The following is an 18,973-nucleotide window of genomic DNA, read 5'->3' as shown; positions in this document are numbered from 1 at the left end:
CAAAATCCAAGCGGTACTCCATTATCTTGTAACCTGAGTTGTTTCCTTTAAAATATTTCGATTAATGTTTGTTTTATATATCATTGACGTGGAGTTGAATGAGTTTTTCAAAATGAAACAATGAATTGGATGCAAATATGAGTTTTGGGAGACTTTAAGTTGAATACGTTTTGGACAGTTGTCAAGTCAACTGTTGTAGGTATATTCCACTGAATTGCACGACATAATAATTATAATATTCATATTGACGTCCCTGGTAATTAATAAAGTTTATTTATATATTATTAATAATACATATTTTATTGTTAATATTAATGTATTTCTATTAAAATTAAAATATGAAAGTGTTTGACTAAATGGTGATAAATGAAAATAAACTTTTTTGTTTATAATAGTTGTGTTTGGTAAAAAAAAGTTGATAATTGTGTCTTTCTAATATATTTTTGTTTAACATTAATAATAATAAAAGAAAAAAAGAATAGGCTCCGTCGATTTTATGAATATCATGATTTTATTAATTTTCTATGTAAAGATTGATCAACTAGGTGCGCCCGAGATGACCACATATTGCCTAAGATATAATCGAAAATTAATATGATCTTAATCAATATATATACATATACACACACACGAAACTAATCAAAAAATAAAAACAACAATTATGATAGTTTATAACCATTCTACTTTTTAACTTAAATATGAGAAAATATATTTTAGACATTATAATATAAATAATAAAAGATATAAAATAATGATTAAAAACTGAAATTATAGAATTAAAAACATTATATAAAAATTAATTAATAATAGATAAAGAAAAAAAAAGTTGATGCGCGCAGGACCCTATAACCTTTATAATCTTTTATTCATTAAATACTAGTTTATAACCCGTGAGAACCATGCTTATAAAATTAATTAAACTTTTATAATAAATAATTATAATTATTAATCAATTATTTTAAATAAGTCATTTTAAATAAATTATTAATTAAGAGATATATATCAAAATTTTAAAGTTATTATAACTTCAAATTTTACATATAATTAGAAAATGTAAATTTGAATTTTGAAATGAGTTGCTTAATATATCTACATGACACATGACATAATATTAATGAAAAGTTGTATTAGAGTGACATTTGACAAAAGGAAATTAAAACTATTCATTTATTAGAATAAGGATGTGTGAGTTATATTTTTTTTCTATTTTTTATATTTGACTTTGGTATTAGTGGTGATGACTAAGGGTCTGTTTGTTTGCATCTTAATACCTCTTAATAAGGGGTGGGTCTGAATCTTTAAGATTCAGATCGTTTGTTTATCTCTTAAATTTTGGTCTGAATATGAATTTCAGCACTTACCGAATCAGATTTCAAATTCCATCTGAAAAAATAAAAGATGTGTTATGCCCTTGACCCAAAAACATGTTCTCTTTCTCGCCCCTTCTCCTCCTTCTCACCCCAATTCTTATCCCTCACCGATCTCCAATAATCATCGTCTGCTTCCTCCGATCTACAACACCACCGCCGCTAATTTCGTCGCCCCGCCTCCGCCATCTGTTGCAACGACATAGACCTCCACCTATCTAAAACGATGCCAACCTCCGGTTGTAGGTAATGTTTTTGTCATTTTTTTCCCTGAAAATCGAATAACAATAGTTATAAACTTGGTTTTTGCTGTTTTTTCTGGAATGTGTTGTTGATTGTCGGCGTCTTCTTTACCTCCAGTGACTGCTGCGCCTCCGGAAGTTTTGCCTCCCACATTCCCTCTTTCTGAAAGTTGATGTTATAGTATATGATATTTGATAAATCTTAAATGCTGATATGGCTTGATTTCTAAAATATAAGTTGATGATCTTGCTGATTTTATTGATTTCTGAAATGTATGTGAATGTATAGTTGAAATTTGTTGCTGAAATTTATTGAGTTTGTGTTTGTTTGTTGAACTATATTGCTGAAATTTGTTGCCCATCTTGCTGATTTGTGCTAAATTATTGTTGAAATGGAATTATGAAATCAAAATATATGTGTATGTATAACTGAAATTGAATTAATGTGCTGAAATTAAATTCATTTGCTGAATTTATTTTTTATGGGATTTGTTTATTTGGGTCTTTTTTTTTAAATGGGTTATGATTAGTGATTAGTCGGTAAGATGATGGTTCAAGATCATGTTTGCCAATTTGATGGGTTTCATCACATATGTTTTTAAGGCGTGGTTTCGGTGGTTACGAAAATAGGAGGAAGGAAGAGAAAACATGTTTTTCCAAAAATGACCTTGTGTTAAAAGGAAGAAAGATGATTAGAAAAAAGTTGGAATGAAGTGAGGGAATCGGTGAAATGGGAGGAAGGAAGAGAAAACATGTTTCCCCATTTGTGAGAGTTTATGTTTGTATGTAATTAGAGAGATACGAAACATGCATGCCTAGATAGATTTATGTTTAATTTATGTTTGATTTGAATTTATGTTTGATTTTGATATATGTTTAATTTGAATTTTATGCAGTTTTTATATCTTTTTATAATTATTTATGAAGTTGATTTGGTTATTATATAAACAAAAACCTTGAATTCAACAAAAAATAATATAAAAAGGTAAAATGGTCATTTTTATCATTCAATATTGTAATTCAGAGGTTCCAACCAAACATCATTTCAAAATTCAGATCTTAAAAATTTAGACCCTCTTAGAAATTCAGACCACTTAAAAATTCAGATCTTAAAGATTCAGATCTTGCCAAACAGCCCCTGAATGATTAGTGGTTTTAAGAGGTGTATTTAGAATCCCCCAATAAATGTTATCCACAATGAATTACTTCAAAATTTATAAATACAACATTGATCATCAAAATTAGGTTGATGATGTTTGAGTACATTTAATGATCACCAAATACGGTGATCGGTATATAGATACTTGTGTTTGGCGTATTTTAATATACAAACCTTTTCAATGGTTATATTATATAATTCATGTATGTTCAGTAATTTTTTGATTTTAATCTCATTGGTATCCACACTTATGTGATATATAGAACTATTTCGAACTAACCTGAATTCAATTCATATAGACATATCACCTAGCTCAATATACAACAAAACAAACCATATCGATGCCTTTGATTTTTTTTTGAAACGACCAATTTTATTAAAAAAACTCACCCAAGACAGTAAGAAACTACAAGGGAGAAAAGGAGGATATCGATGCCTTTGATACTCGAATATAAATTGTGATATATACACTAAAGTCCCAATATTTTCATCGATCTGACAATAAAGTCCTAAATTTTATTTTTTTGACAGTAAAGTCCAAATTACCGGCAATTTTTGACACTTTTACCTTTTTTCCCGGTTAGCCGGTAATTAGGATTTTTTAGTCAAAAAAATAAAGTTTAGGACTTTCTTGTCAAATCGTTGAAAATATTGAGAATTTAGTATATATATATCATTTTTTGTTAGAAATTTAATGGTATGATACTCTTTAAGCATAAGAGTTATTGAAACATTCTCTAGTTAGCTAGATCCTATTAAAATCTTTAACATTTGCTTATTGTTAAATCGTTCTTTTAATCTCAACAAACCGACATTAAAAAAAATGGAGATAATCAAGAAAGAAAGAAAGAACCAATGTTGTGTTGGCTTTTTGCAGTCCCAAAAAATGGAGAAATAAGAATCCGAAAAAAAAAAAACGAAATTGCCCTTCTTTCCCTTCTCAACATTCACACCCTTTTGACTAAGCATATATTGTTTGTGTTTGTATAATCTGCTCCCACTTTTTAGTTCAAGATTTGGCGGCGAAGCAAGAATAAACTTTTACAAGGGTGAAAATACATGTAAAACTTTCTTCTTATTTCGCCACCAAATCTTGAACTAAAAAGTGGGGATAGATTATACAAACACAAACAACACATACCTAGTCAAAAGGGTGTGAATGTGGATAAAGGAAAGAAGGACAATTTCGTTTTTTTTTTTTTTTTTTTCCAGTTTCTTATTTCTCAATTTTTGGGACTGCAAAAAGCCAACATAAGCCTGGTTCTTTCTTTCTTTCTTGATTATCTCAATTTTTTTTTCAATGTCGGTTTGTTGAGATTAAAAAAACGATTTAACAAGAAGCAAACGTTAAAAATTTTAATAAGATCTAGCTGAGTAGAAAATGTTTCAATAACTCTTATGCTTAAAGAGTATCATACCATTAAATTTATAACAAAAAAAATGATATATACACTAAATTCCGAATATTTTCAACGATTTGACAAAAAAATCATAAATTTTATTTTTTTGACAGTAAAGTCATAATTGACGATTTGACAAGAAAGTCTTAAACTTTATTTTTTTGACAAAAAAATCTTAATTGCCAGCTAACCGGGAGAAAATGGTAAAAGTGTCAAAAATTACCAGTAATTTGGACTTTACTGTAAAAAAAAAAAAAAAAAAAAATTTAAGACTTTTCTATCAAATCGATGAAAATATTAAGTTTTTAGTGTATATATCCGAATATAAATTCTAACAAACTCATACAAAATGTATACACGTGAACGATATTTATAAGTTACTCTTTAAAAATTATAACAATAATGCACGTGGCGTTCGGGTAACTAGTAAATCTTTTAATGAAGTCCAGCGAACTGTGAAAACAGAAAGCATTGATATCTCTATCACCAACCCTCAAGTCTCAACCCCAAAGCCTCACTCCATCGAGGTCAACGCACAGTTCTCCGATCTTCCCCCCCAAAATGTCCACCAAATTCCCCTCTCTAAACCCTAGCCAACTACTACTGTTCTTCACCCTTCTCTCCGTATTTCTATATCTGCCACCAATCATTAATTCACGAACCATACGAACAGTCGATTCTTCTTCACACTTCTCCGACGATTCATCCGTCACTTATCTATGGCCGCTGCCGTCGGAATTTACCTCCGGTAATGAAACGCTCCTGGTGGATCCTAGTCTATCTCTCTCCCTCTTCGGCAATGGCGGAAATTCTGTTATCGTCAGAGAGGCGTTTGAGAGATACAGAACGATTATATTTAAGCACGTTGGTAGCTCCAAGTTTGGAACGAGGGATTTAGGTTATGATATTGGTAAACTTTCTGTCATTGTTCATTCAGACGATGAAGAGGTGAGTTTTTCTAATTTTGGTGGAAGTGCAGTAGCTTAAGTTAAAAGATTTTCCAGGAAGTGAATTGTTTGCTGGTTGAATTTGTTTTAGCTTCAACTTGGTGTTGATGAGAGTTATACTTTGTTGGTGGCTAAGAACAATGCTCTTTCGATTGTTGGAGAGGTTACCATTGAGGTAAATATGTGTGTGTCTGATGAGAGTTACACTTTGTTCTTGGATTTGTCTAGCATTTTAGTTTAAATTGGTACATGATTTATCTACAAACTACAATCAAACCTTTCTTTTATTTTGATTCAATGCAGGCAAACACAGTTTATGGTGCCTTGCGTGGATTAGAGGTATGAACACAACAATTCATAGTTATGTTGTAAGTTTGTACATTTCTTATATGGATGTATGATATGGCAAAATAACATCATCATGAAGATTGAAGAAGAGCCAGCTAATTGTTTAATACTTTAATTCAACCCAATGATTGTCTTTCATATTGTTTCTTTGTATACATTTTTCTTATATTGCAGACATTCAGCCAATTATGTGGTTTCGATTATGGAACTAAAAGTGTACAAATATACAAAGCTCCATGGTTTATCAAAGACAAACCCAGATTTGCTTTTCGTGGGCTTTTACTTGGTATGTTACAATTCTTTTCAAATTCAAATGTGTGATGTATCTTTAATCTTTGTTAGTTTTGTTATATTTTCTGAAGTGTGCTGATAATATATGACAAATTGACAATGATGTTTACCTTCTTCAACAGATACTTCAAGACACTATTACCCAATTGACATAATCAAACAAATAATTGAATCTATGTCATACGTTAAACTTGTAAGTCACTATTATCCATTTCTTCATTGTAATTTTCATTAAATACATGTATTTCTGACATTGTGAATTTTGTTCAGTAGAATGTTCTACATTGGCACATCATAGATGAAGAGTCATTTCCTCTAGAAGTTCCTGCATATCCAAAGCTATGGAAAGGTTCATATACAAAATGGGAGCGATATACTGTTGAGGATGCATATGAAATAGTCAAGTAAGACACTTAACATACTTCTTTGGCTTTCATATGTTGACTCCTATATCCTCTTTTCAATGGATGCATGTCTTTTGTTCTTATTACTAAAGTTTGTTTTTTTTTTTTTTTGTTTCATATCTCCTTACTTTAAAGCTTTGCAAAAATGAGAGGTACTCTACTCTACTCTTTCATCTTTTACTTCTTTAAGTTTGAAAAATTCATTTATGAATATTTTGTTAGTTTTATATTGAATTTAGGTATTAATGTAATGGCGGAGATCGATGTTCCTGGTCACGGAGAATCATGGTAAATGTTGTATATTACTTTTACTCTGTATTTTCTTCTTTAAATTTATGATCTTATTATGAATTTATTCTCTTTGAATCTATGATCTTATAATAACTAGTTTATTGGTGATAAATAAATTATGTGTTTTTACATGCAGGGGTATAGGATATCCTGATCTTTGGCCTTCAACTTCCTGTAAAGAACCTTTAGATGTTTCAAAGAACTTCACTTTTGAGGTTCTTTCTGGAATTTTACAAGGTTAAGCCCTATGAATCATATATGTTATAATACAATCAAGGATTAAGAAACACAAAGATAAAGTCTCTGTTTATTTTATTTATTTATCCATTATGCACTTAATATTATGAATTTTTCAGACATGCGAGAGATATTTCCCTTCGAGCTCTTCCATTTAGGAGGTGATGAAGTCAATACTGGTTAGTAAATTTTCCTTCTAATATTAAAGACTTTAACATAATATTAAAATTAGTTTTAGTTATCTTATTTAACTTACATGTGCAGATTGCTGGAACAATACCCCACATGTGAAGCAATGGTAAATCATTTATCTTTATTAATCAACAATTTATATGCCTAGAAACATTTTTTTGGGTTTAGGGTATTTTAGGGTTTTACATAATATAATTTGTTCGATCCTTATATAGGCTTAAGGAAAACAATATGACAACAAAGGATGCATATCAGTACTTTGTGCTTCGAGCTCAAGAAATAGCCATATCAAAAAACTGGACTCCAGTCAATTGGTACTATGTTTTTTTTTTAATACTAATTTTAGTAATATAAGACAAATTTCAGGAAATGACGAGTTTTTATTTTATAATTTAAACAGGGAAGAAACATTCAACACGTTTCCCGAAAAGCTTAATCCACGGACAGTTGTGCATAACTGGTGAAAATTCTGATTCGGGATTTAATTTTCTTTTTGCTTTATAATTTATTTTAATGACATGAGAAGGGTGTAAAATGTAAATTATGTCATAGGTTGGGGGGTGGAGTGTGTCCAAAGGTGGTAGCACAAGGGCTGAGATGCATATACAGTAATCAAGGGTTTTGGTATCTTGATCATTTAGATGTCCAATGGGAAGGTGTTTATGATGCTGAGCCACTTGAAGGGATAACTGATGCTGCTGAGCAGACACGTGTCCTTGGTGGAGAAGTTTGTATGTGGAGTGAGACTGCGGACCCCTCAAATGTTCAGCAGACAATATGGCCTCGTGCTGCAGCTGCTGCAGGTATGTTAGTTAGCATTTTCAAACTTATAGGGGTAAATCAGTAATTTTACTTACACTCTGTTTTTTTGTATGATATGATATGATATGATAGAGCGGTTGTGGACCTCAAAGGAAGCTGCACCAAGAAGCAACACCACGGGGGGGATGACATTGACCAGGTTGGAATACTTCAGGTGTCTGCTGACTAGGCGTGGGGTCCAGGCTAGCCCTGTAACAAACTTCTATGCACGGAGCCCTCCCATTGGTCCAGGCTCATGCTATGCCCAGTAACTAACTCAGTATGTGGACCCCATGCTTTGCTGCTTCCCGGAGTTGTATATATATTTATCATTGGTCCACGAATCACAGATAGCCAGGTGGACAAAGGTGATTTGGTGTCGAAGTGAAACTGAAAATTTCAAATATTGTATCTCTGTTTTGTTATTGTTGTTGTTGTGGGTGATGATGATGTGGAATGTGTGTGTAATGGATATGTTGATTTTTTTTTTTTTTTTTTTTTTTTTTTTTTTTTTTTTTTTTGTGAATTTGAATTTTCTTCTGGGTATACTGGAAGAATTTGAGGAGAAATGTATGCATGAAATTTGGTGTTTGAGAAATAAGCTTACAACAAATTTGAGGTATTGAGCTTCCCCAATTTGTGAATATGCTATTGCTTTTGTGGATCTTTGAATTGTTTTAGTTTTTTTTTGGTTTGATTCAAATTTTAAACCTAGAAATTATCCATAATGACAGAATAGACAAACATATATGTATTCAAAAATTTCGTTTAAATTACTTTCGAAACAATTGAAATAGTTTTTCGTTCAAATTTTGGTGGTTGGTTTCAAGCTTCATATGTAAATACTTTAACGAAAAAAATGTATCCTTAATTAATTTCATCTTGCACATTACATTCTTTGAATTTCAACAAAGCCTACTGAAGTTAAATGTAGAAGGAATTTTGTCGGTACATATACTAAAAAAATTGGGATAACACACTCGTAGGGAATATAGTTTAGATTGTGTACACATTTAGTCACTTGTGTTTATTTTTGTACACATTTAATCATTTATGTTTTTTTTTTTTGTATATATTCAGTGGCTTATGTTTTTCATTTTGTACACATATGACCATTATGTTTGATGGTCATATGTGTACAAAGGCAAAAACATAAGGAACTAAACGTTTACAAAACATAAATGACTAAATATGTATAAAAACAAATATAACTGTGCACACAATCTAAACTATGTTACATTTTTAGTGCATTATCCCAAAAAAAAATTAGTTGTATGTTTTTCAAATATTGTTCTTGTTAGAGTGCAGCAGATAAGAAGATGCACTAACTAATCAAATCTAAGAAAAAAGTATTTTCAGCATCCAAATACAAACTTTGGCCTTGATCTCTTTATTGTAATTGATCATATACTTGGACTATAGTAAATATTATGTTTTAATTTAGCTTACAAATTCATTGCAGTTAAGGGAGTCTTTGTTGCTTACAAACTTTTTCCTTTGTGGAGGTGCTTATCAGTTTTAAGATTTATGTCAGGAAACATCAATCTAAGACCATATAAACAACTGGATTCGTATTTTAAATACGGAAAAATCTTAATTAGACAATTACCTCTCTCATCATCAACATGATAATTTTTGTAATTAAGTGTGAAGGAATTTTGATTTCCAGTCATTTTTTAAAGTTATCTTTCATGATGATATGAAATTCCTTGCACTTCTTGCATTTAACCCTATTTCAATCATGAGGTGTATGCAGTGTGGCTAAATATCATGGCTGATTTGACAAAATTTGTTGATCAAACATTAGAATCTGTTATTGCAGGTATGAGGAGAGACGAAAACATCGTGATCTTTCTTGATATAAGGAAAGCTATTTGAAGGTGGTCACATTTTTTAAATTATTCTGCATCGTATACTCTCTGGTTCATGAGAGTTGCAATAAGTAAGATTAGTTATGGAATTTAAGGTGAAATAATGGTATTTTCTTTTTTGAGCCAGGTTATTAAATATTAGTTAGACAAATATTCTATTTGTTTATATTAAAATTATTCTTTTTTCATTGTATTCATTAGGGTTTAGGAGGAGAAGAATTTTTCTGAAATCGATGAAATGTCGGATCACCTTGAAGGATCGTGTAATCACTTTACGAAATATAATAGTTCGACCCTATGCATGATTATATGAAATCCAGATTACAAGGATAATCTCTCAAGGAACAAGCTTAAATCAATGCATTGATATGAAACCACAAACTAGGGTTTTATAACTTTTCAAATTCTTCTGATTGCCAAAGATAGGATCAATTAACATTAAATGTTGATTTTATCAAGGTGCGAAGGCGCATCCTCCTTGAAACATTGTAATTTGATTTATTCGTAAAAAAATTAAAACTCTTTATTATTTTAATTGTGATACTAATTTTTAAATTTTCAACACAAATTTGCTAATTTAAAAATGGTATAAAATGTCAAAGAAACTAATAAAATGTCCAAAGACTATTATTCTAGATTAAACCGGATTTTTTTTTACTTAAATAACAACACAAATAATTGAATAAACATTAAATCAAAATTACATATAACTAAAAACTATATAAATTTACAGATTACATTATCTTAGAAACAATGATTGGTATTTCAAAAAACTATCATGATGAAAAACAAAAACGATTAAAAGTAGTAACTTCTATATCATTTAACTATAAGGATAAAGGATAAGTAGAATTACACATGATGTTATTCATTTTTAACCAACGAGTTAAGAATATTAAGATAATGTATTTTGATATAAATTTACAGATTACATTATCTTAGAAACAATGATTGGTATTTCAAAAAACCATCATGATGAAAAACAAAAACGATTAAAAGTAGTAACTTCTATATCATTTAACTATAAGGATAAATGATAAGCAGAATTACACATGATGTTATTCATTTTTAACCAACGAGTTAAGAATATTAAGATAATGTATTTTGATATAAATACTTATCTTGAAGAATGTTAATTTGTATTTAATTTTGTTAATAACATTAAAATTAATGCATTATGTTATTACCATTGCTTTCAAATTTTTAATTTTCAACTTTATAGTATAGAATTTTTAATTTTCAACTTTATAGTATGTCTCTTTAATCAAATACTTGAAAATAATAAAATTTATACCAATTTTTTATTTTAATATAAAATAATTATTTGATACATTTAGTGACAATAAATTAGTTACTTTTTACAATATAATTATTTATAAAGTTTTTTGTTATTATTTTATTATGCAACGCATACACATTCATATCTAGTTTAACTTGTTAAATAACAAAATTAAAGACTTAGTTACTAAGTTATAACTTATCACAAAATTTGTTTATTTTGTTCTTCGATCAAAGTCCAGATTTATCGTAAACTGAAACAGCCCAACTGGCCCGGCCCATTTCATCATACTATGGCAATGTAATGTCGTATTACTCGTATAAGATAAACCCTAAATTGCAGCAGCCCCAGCTCTCCCCCATTTCCATCGTTTAGGTATGTTTTCAGTCTGTTTTTGCTTGCTTTCATATGTGATCTTGTTAAGCAATTTCTTTGATTTTGAAGATTTTTATTTTATCTCTAATTTGCTTCGTTATTTGATTTTCAGCTGATTAATCGTTGCACTAGCTTGGTTTCGCGATGTCTCCTGCTAAAGGTTTGCATTTTTCTCAAACTCACAGCTTATCACTCAATTCGATGTTTGAACAATGCTCTTCTGTATACCCGTTGTTTCCGATTATATGAATATCGATGTCCATATTCTACTGTTTTCAAACATCGCAAGAGTATACAATCAATAAATTGTGACAATCACAAATGGTATTACTAGTTCTATTGTTCTTCACTTCTTCTATCAGTTCCAGATTGCATTCCTCCATTGCTTTGATTGTCATTAGGCTTGACAGAATGAAGTTTGAATCAAAACTATAACAAAAATCAAGGAAATTTTATGTTGCTATTGAATTAATTCAAACTGTTTAAATTTTTTGTTTCAGCTGATACTACAAAGAAAGGCGATGCTAAAGCTCAGGCTTTGAAGACAGCGAAGGCTGTGAAAACAGGTTCAACCTTCAAAAAGAAAGCTAAGAAGATCAGAACAAAAGTTACATTCCATCGTCCAAGAACTTTGAAGACAGATAGGAACCCTAAGTATCCAAGAATCAGTGCCCCACCAAGAAACAAATTGGACCATTATCAGATTCTCAAGTATCCATTGACTACAGAATCTGCTATGAAGAAGATTGAGGACAACAACACTCTGGTTTTCATTGTTGACATTCGTGCTGACAAGAAGAAGATCAAAGCTGCTGTGAAGAAAATGTATGACATTCAGACCAAGAAAGTCAATACCTTGATCAGGTAACTTTGTCACTATCACTTTCTCTCTCACAATCAATTGTTTATATTTGAGAAAATGGAAAGAAAAGTTAAATCAGGGAAAAGAAAGTAATTAATTGTTATTATTGTGGATTAAAATTGATTAATTTTTATTTATGTAATGCTGCAGACCTGATGGAACTAAGAAAGCCTATGTGAGGTTAACTCCTGACTATGATGCATTGGATGTCGCTAACAAGATTGGCATCATCTAAGTTTAGTTTGTGTTGAAAGTGTTGAGTTTTGTTAGTATTTTGAAATTTTAAACTTTTATGGATTCACATTTGCTAATGGAGGATTTTCAAATAGTTTGTTACGTGGTGTTGGTTCTTTCTGATATATTATTTGCTATTTTGGTTCATTGGGTTTTAAAGTTTATTTCTTGTTAAAAAAGCAAACAATTTAATCATTTTGTAGTACATTTACTTTTTAATTACGTGTTATAGTTTTTAATCATAAATTTACAAATTTTTCATATTAAATATTGGATGTGCTCTTGGTAAGTTTACCATCTTTTTTTTTTTTTTTTTTAAATAATTAATATGTTTAATCATTTTGTACTTTTAACTCTTACAATTGACAATGAGTGAAAGTTCTATGAAAATTGTTTGTTGATAACTCAACATTTGACCATGAGTGAGAACACAATTCATAATTAAATAAAGGTAAAGCTTTTCGACGAAATTGGGTACACAATTTAGTAAACATGCAAAATGAATCTACATCATGGGATGAAGAATTGGTTTGCGTCATCGTGAACGATATCTTCTATTGAATTTCACAATGGTTAACGGTTTACTAAACGATGAAGATCCATTACAACATCCAATTATTCTTCGCAATGAATTTGCACCACTGGTGTAACCAATTATTTCGATACAAGGCTCTTTCAAAAAATTATTTCGATACAAGGTATAAACATAATTGAAATTCAAAACAGAGAAATTAAATATCCTCGTATATTTTATTCATACTACTATTCATATTAAATGGTGAGTGGACTAAAATATTATCAATTTCATTAAATGTTATTAAATTGTGAACGGACTAAAATATTATCAATTTCATTAAATGTGACACATGTCACATTTGATATGGTTAATGAAACACATGTCACATTTGATATGGTAAAAAAGATAAGTAAGAATAAAATGTAGAAGAATATTTAATTTCTCTTCAAAAAAATATTTTTACCAGGTTTGTCTTAAGGTTATAAGTTTTTTTGAATCAAATCCATTTTTTTATCCATTTTTTTTTTCACTTTGAACATAGGTCATCCCTAACACATCTTCTCACTTCTCACGATCTCTTTCTTCTATCTTCTTTGGGGTTGACGCCGTTTAATCTGGATGTTAATAGCATGTGAAATTTCACTGTGTTTTTAAAACTAACTTTTGATATTCCTTAAAATTGTCAAATAATTGATTTTATATTTTAAAAGATATCCAACTTATGTTTTTTGTACGGTCAGGCAACCCATCTTTTAAAATTTTACATTTTTGTCTAAATTTTAAATTTTATTACAAATATAGTTAGAAATTTAAAATTTTGGTATGAATTCTCCCAAATTTAGTTTTTTTCCTTTTTACAAATTTATTTTTCTATAAAGTTTTTAATACTTTTTCTAATGTTTATAAGATTTAGTTTTCTTACATTTTTTTCCAAACTTTTTTTAAAAAATTTATTTTTTTATAATATTTTCTTAAATTTTTTCCCAACTTTTGTATTGCCTCATACATATTAGCAAAACCAAAATTTGTCGTAATTGTGCAACACTTGGATTTGATGAAAAACTGATTTTGAATCATATTTTTTTTTCATCAAATCTAATGTACATAAGACATAGGAAAAGTTGAAAGAAAAATTAAGATAATATTATAAAAGATTTAATAAAAAGCATTAGAAAAAATATTTTATAAACCATAATAAAAAAGTTGTAGAAAAATAAATTTGTATAAAAAAACTAAATTTGAGACATATTTATAACCAAATTTAAATTGGGACTAAATTTGTAATAAAATTTAAAAGTTTGAGCCAAAAATATAAAATTTGAAAGAAAGTGTTCTATTCAACTAGATACTCATACATAAAACATGAGTTGAGTAGTTTTTTAAAACATGAGTTTGTTACTCTTTCAAAGATGAGTGTCATATTTAACTTGGGATAACAAGTGCTCATATAGAAAAAATGAGTTGACTACATTTTTAAAATATAAACTGAAGTTATTTGACAACTTTAACAAATTCTAAAAAATTAGTTTCGAAAAAATAATGATAACCTTATATTTAATTATTAGTTTCAGGTACTTGTTTTGCAGTTACAAGATAGTTGAGGGTCTAAACTGAAGTGCACATGAAAGCTTTCCCCAAAAAAGGGTTTTGGGGGTTTTTCCGGTTTCCATATCCCGTCGCCTCTCTTTCCATTACCGATTTGCCTCCATCGTTTCTCAAGATTTTACACAATGGTTCTATCAAACAAGAAGCTAAAGGAAAAGCTACGAGCCCAACTCACCGAAGCCTTAGCCAAATCAGAGTCTCAAGCAAACCAATCCAACCTCAACGACTCGCAAACCCCTCAGTCATTCAAATCTCTCCTGAATTTGGTAACCCAAAAACCTAAATTATCCAAACGGGAAAAACGCAGAGTTACAGTACCATCAAATCATGAAAATGGTGATGAAAAGAGAGAAAGCGAAGAGGGTAGTAACGGATTGAAGACAAATAAGAAGAGGAAGAGAGAAAAAGATGGAGTTGAGGCGAAGGAAGTAAACGAGGCGAAAGATTTGAGCGAGAATAAAAATAGTAAAAAGAAGAACAAGAAGAAAAAGAATAAGAAAAAGAAGGTGGTCGTGAAGGAAGAATCAGTTCTGCAAAAACCAAATGCTGTAAGTGAAGAACAAGAACAAGCTGTTGCAGAGCCAATTCAAATTCATACCAGGTATAACTAACTCATATGTTGTGAGCTTGTTTACAAATTTCATTCAATTCAATCTTCTAGCCTTCTTCTAATCGCTCATAAGGTCTCTAGAATCTGCTGATTGTTCCTTTAGTGAAAATTACATAAAAGAAGATGAAAGGTAAGCCATATGAATTGACTTTATTATGCTACATGTTAATGCAGCAATGAAGATGCGAATATTTCTACAAAGATTTATGTCGGAGGCATTCCATACTACTCAACAGTGGATGATATTCGCAGTTTTTTTGAACATTGTGGAAGCATTACTGAAATAGATTGTCTAAAATTTCCCGAAACTGGGAAATTCAATGGGATTGCAATGATAAGTTTTCGGGTATGAAAATAAAAAAAAACATTAATTTTTACATATAATTATTCGTATCCATATATTTACTTGTAATCTTTAATCACAGACTGAAGCTGCATCAAAGAGAGCATTAGCACTTGATGGATCTGATATGTGAGCAACACTTATACACTGATATTTAGTTATTTACTAATTATTTATAAAATGTTAACAGAAACTTATTTTTTGTTACAGGGGTGGACTATCTCTAAAGGTTCAACCATACAAGGCAACCAGAGATAAAAGAGTTTCCGACTTTGCCCCTGCAATGTTGGAAGGCTACAACAGGATCTATGTAGGAAATCTGTCATGGGATATGACAGAAGATGAATTAAAGAAATTCTTCTCAGATTGCAGTATATCTTCTATTCGACTTGGAAAAGATAAAGAAACAGGGGAATTCAAAGGTTTTGCTCATGTTGACTTTTCAGATAGTCTTTCTTTGACAATGGCATTGAAATTGGATCAAAAACCTCTTTTTGGAAGACCTGTAAGAATCAGATGTGCAGTTCCACCAAAATCTGTAAACCCTAGTTCAAATCCGGACCCCACTTTTGGTAAAAATGAAGTCAATGGTAAGTTGACCCATTCTGATGTTACTGATGATGTTGCCCGAAAGTTAAAGAGGCAAACTTGCTATGAGTGTGGTGAAAAGGGTCATCTTTCTTCATCCTGCCCGAAAAAGCAAGCTGCTGACGTGGCAAAATCGGGCAGGGAAACTTTTGCTTCTGTGGATAGCCAAAAGGTTGATGATAAAGTGATTGAATTTGTTGGTGATGCTGCTTTAAAGTGGAGAACATGCTATGAATGTGGTGAAAGGGGACACCTGTCATTAGCCTGCCCGAAAAGACAGGTTGCTGACGTGGCAAACTCGGGCAGGGAAGCTTTTGGTTCTGTGTTGGTTGTGGATAATGATGTTTCTGATAGTAAGGTAAAGAGAAGAACGTGTTATGAATGTGGTGAAAGGGGACATCTCTCGTCAGCCTGCCCGAAAAAGCAAGATGCTGACGTGGCAAACTCGGGCAGGGAAGCTTTTGATGTCAGAGAGGTTGTTGATGAGAAAATGATTCAACCTGTTAGTGATGGAAAGCTAAGGAGGAGAACATGCTATGAATGTGGTGAAAGAGGGCATTTGTCATCTTTATGTCCAAAGAAAGTAGTTGCTGATGTGGCTGATGACATGGAGGTTGAGAAAGCTGAGGTGGCTGAAGTTGTTGATAATGTGGTGAGTGAAGGTAAGCTAAGGAGGAGGACTTGTTATGAATGTGGTGAAAGGGGTCATTTGTCGTCTTTATGCCCAAAGAAACAAGCTGCTGACGTGGCAAATGTGAGGAAGGAGGAACCTGATGACGTGGAAGTTGAAGCTTTAAAAACTACAGTGGCTGACGTGGTGAGTGGTAAGATAAGGAGGAGGACTTGCTATGAGTGTGGTGAAAAGGGTCATCTTTCTTCCTTGTGTCCAAACAAAAAAGAAGCTGATGCTTGATGCTTCAACTTAATCAAGTATGTTGAAATTTCTAAATTTACCTATTTACCCATCGTTGTTACAAATAAATACGTTAATATTATGACTGATGCTTTTTCAGGTTTTTTCATGACAATCTTTTGTGGCTACCAAGGAATAGAAATTTTGATAGAAGTGAAGTTGGGCATATTGGCATGAACTTATATGCTCTACATTTTTCAAAATTATAAGTAAAAGGAAACATTTTTTTTTTCTTGTCTTTATGTTTAATTTATTTGTTGTACAATTGGACTGGTAGATTTGTTTGGTTATGTATTTGGTGTCATGTGGTCAGGTAAGAAACGTTGATGATTCTTGCATTTACACAAAGGGTCGTGTCATAAACAATGCAAAATGGAAACAAAATTTACATTTGATGCTTTTTCATCCCAACTTTTTATGGTTTACAAAGTGTAAATGAGGAACATAAAGAATGACGTTTTGAGGTAACATTAGAGAGATATAGGCTAATTTTATTAGTATCTCTAATTAATTGCTTGTTGTATGCCTGAGTGAGTGTGTGGGTCTTTGTGTGCCTTATATTTGACTTTTTATGTGAGTGAGGTGTCTATCGACTTTTCCATTCTATTAATTCGATTATTATTCTATTATATTAATATTGTTTAATACATTTAGATAATAAACACTATTAATTCATTGATATATTTGTAGGTTGCTATTGATTTTCGATGAGTACTTGGATTATAAGAAGTCTGTGTTCGGATAGTTGCTTCGATTCTCGTGTCAAATATACACCTTAAACCAATCGGTTAACTATATCCTTGGTTGAAACCCGAGAATACACTATGATATACGGGTTACATGGCTCAACCTAAATATAACACAAAACCATTTAAAATCAACCTATACCAGTTCATTTGTGTGTCGGTTTTGTATTGTACTGATAATTGCCAACCTAGTATTTAGTGTATATATATTTTATAGATTTTTCTCCTTCAACATTTATAGAATATTAGTCCCCATTTTAAAAAGGGTGAATTTCGTATATGTCTTCCTTAAGTATCAAAATATCATATTTACCCGATCTAAAATCTGTATCATATTTACTCTTCTTAACTATCAAAATATCGTATTTGCCTAATTTTTTTAACATTTATAATTATATTTTAAAATCATTATAATTTAAAAAATATATATCAACTTTATTGTACGTAAAAATTAAAACCCTTTTAACATACATGTCGATTGATCTTTAATCCCCTAATCCTTCTTGAACCGTTGGAGCATATAACTTATCCAAGAGGGAGGCAAGAGAAACGCATTCAAAAGATCACGACTTGTGGTGGTGCTAATCACGTACAAGACTTGAATCTGATCATGTACAAGGAACTGTTATCGAAGCTATATTAGAGTGTCAATAAGTAACTTAGACGATAAGTTGTCAGGGAATAAATCATGCATCTTCAGACACTAAGAAACTTAATGTGGTTTTTGCAAATATTATATATAATTTGCTTGGAGTTAAAACCAAGGATTAGGATTAATCTGTCTCTAAAAAAGAGACGCTATACTAAACTGTCTATAGTTTTACCAACAAAAATTATGCATCTTGAGCAAATGTTTTTTAAGGAAGAGAACACCTTCAGCCTTAATTCAGAATTAAAAACATCAAGAAGCCGAACATAAACACGATGAGGAATGATTAGCTAATATATTATCATTAACACTAGAACCAGGTCCAAAGGAAAAATAGGAAGGTCCATGACAATACTCAGGAACTTTAAGATCATAAGGTTTATGGAAAAAATCAGGAACTTTGGGATCATAAGGGATATGTGTAGTTTAGGCCTACCAGAAGTAGAGAGGATCTAAACTGCAACAAAAAACAATGAACTTTAATAACACCAACCTAAACAAGCTTAGGATGACAAAGTACATTTCACAATCAATCGATTTTTATAGTTAGTCAAAGCTCAAACGAAGTTTGTTTATCGATTATATTTTTTATAAACACAATCCAACATTGTAGAAACAATAAATTCAAGAAAAGACCATCCAAATTAAAATTACATAAATTCACAATTAAAACACTCCTATATCTGCAAATATTATATTAGG

General features: G+C 30.7%; 3 protein-coding genes across 3 annotated transcripts; all 3 read left to right on the top strand.

Moving 5' to 3' along the window:
* Window positions 1-4,632: 4,632 nt before the first annotated feature.
* On the top strand, window positions 4,633-8,345 carry HEXO1 (beta-hexosaminidase 1). Its single transcript, XM_079020158.1, has 15 exons — window positions 4,633-5,116; window positions 5,207-5,290; window positions 5,419-5,454; window positions 5,638-5,749; window positions 5,877-5,947; window positions 6,028-6,158; window positions 6,294-6,310; window positions 6,398-6,446; window positions 6,586-6,686; window positions 6,806-6,865; window positions 6,951-6,984; window positions 7,094-7,192; window positions 7,279-7,338; window positions 7,431-7,681; window positions 7,773-8,345. The coding sequence occupies exons 1-15, from the start codon at window positions 4,730-4,732 to the stop codon at window positions 7,949-7,951; spliced, it is 1,671 nt and encodes a 556-aa protein (XP_078876284.1). The 5' UTR covers window positions 4,633-4,729; the 3' UTR covers window positions 7,952-8,345.
* Window positions 8,346-11,132: 2,787 nt separating this feature from the next.
* Window positions 11,133-12,402, top strand: LOC145074873 (large ribosomal subunit protein uL23-like). The gene is made up of 4 exons (XM_079021201.1): window positions 11,133-11,204; window positions 11,317-11,364; window positions 11,705-12,068; window positions 12,217-12,402. The coding sequence occupies exons 2-4, from the start codon at window positions 11,349-11,351 to the stop codon at window positions 12,299-12,301; spliced, it is 465 nt and encodes a 154-aa protein (XP_078877327.1). The 5' UTR covers window positions 11,133-11,204; window positions 11,317-11,348; the 3' UTR covers window positions 12,302-12,402.
* Window positions 12,403-14,468: 2,066 nt separating this feature from the next.
* Window positions 14,469-17,281, top strand: PHIP1 (phragmoplastin interacting protein 1). The gene is made up of 5 exons (XM_079020037.1): window positions 14,469-15,023; window positions 15,207-15,378; window positions 15,458-15,504; window positions 15,586-16,893; window positions 16,977-17,281. The coding sequence occupies exons 1-4, from the start codon at window positions 14,548-14,550 to the stop codon at window positions 16,874-16,876; spliced, it is 1,986 nt and encodes a 661-aa protein (XP_078876163.1). The 5' UTR covers window positions 14,469-14,547; the 3' UTR covers window positions 16,877-16,893; window positions 16,977-17,281.
* Window positions 17,282-18,973: the final 1,692 nt, after the last annotated feature.

This window comes from Lactuca serriola, chromosome 9, assembly GCF_051521515.1.
Source record: "Lactuca serriola cultivar US96UC23 chromosome 9, Lser_US96UC23_V15, whole genome shotgun sequence".
In the NCBI taxonomy this organism is placed as follows: Eukaryota; Viridiplantae; Streptophyta; class Magnoliopsida; order Asterales; family Asteraceae; genus Lactuca; species Lactuca serriola.
This window is presented reverse-complemented; position numbering and strand designations above follow the sequence as displayed.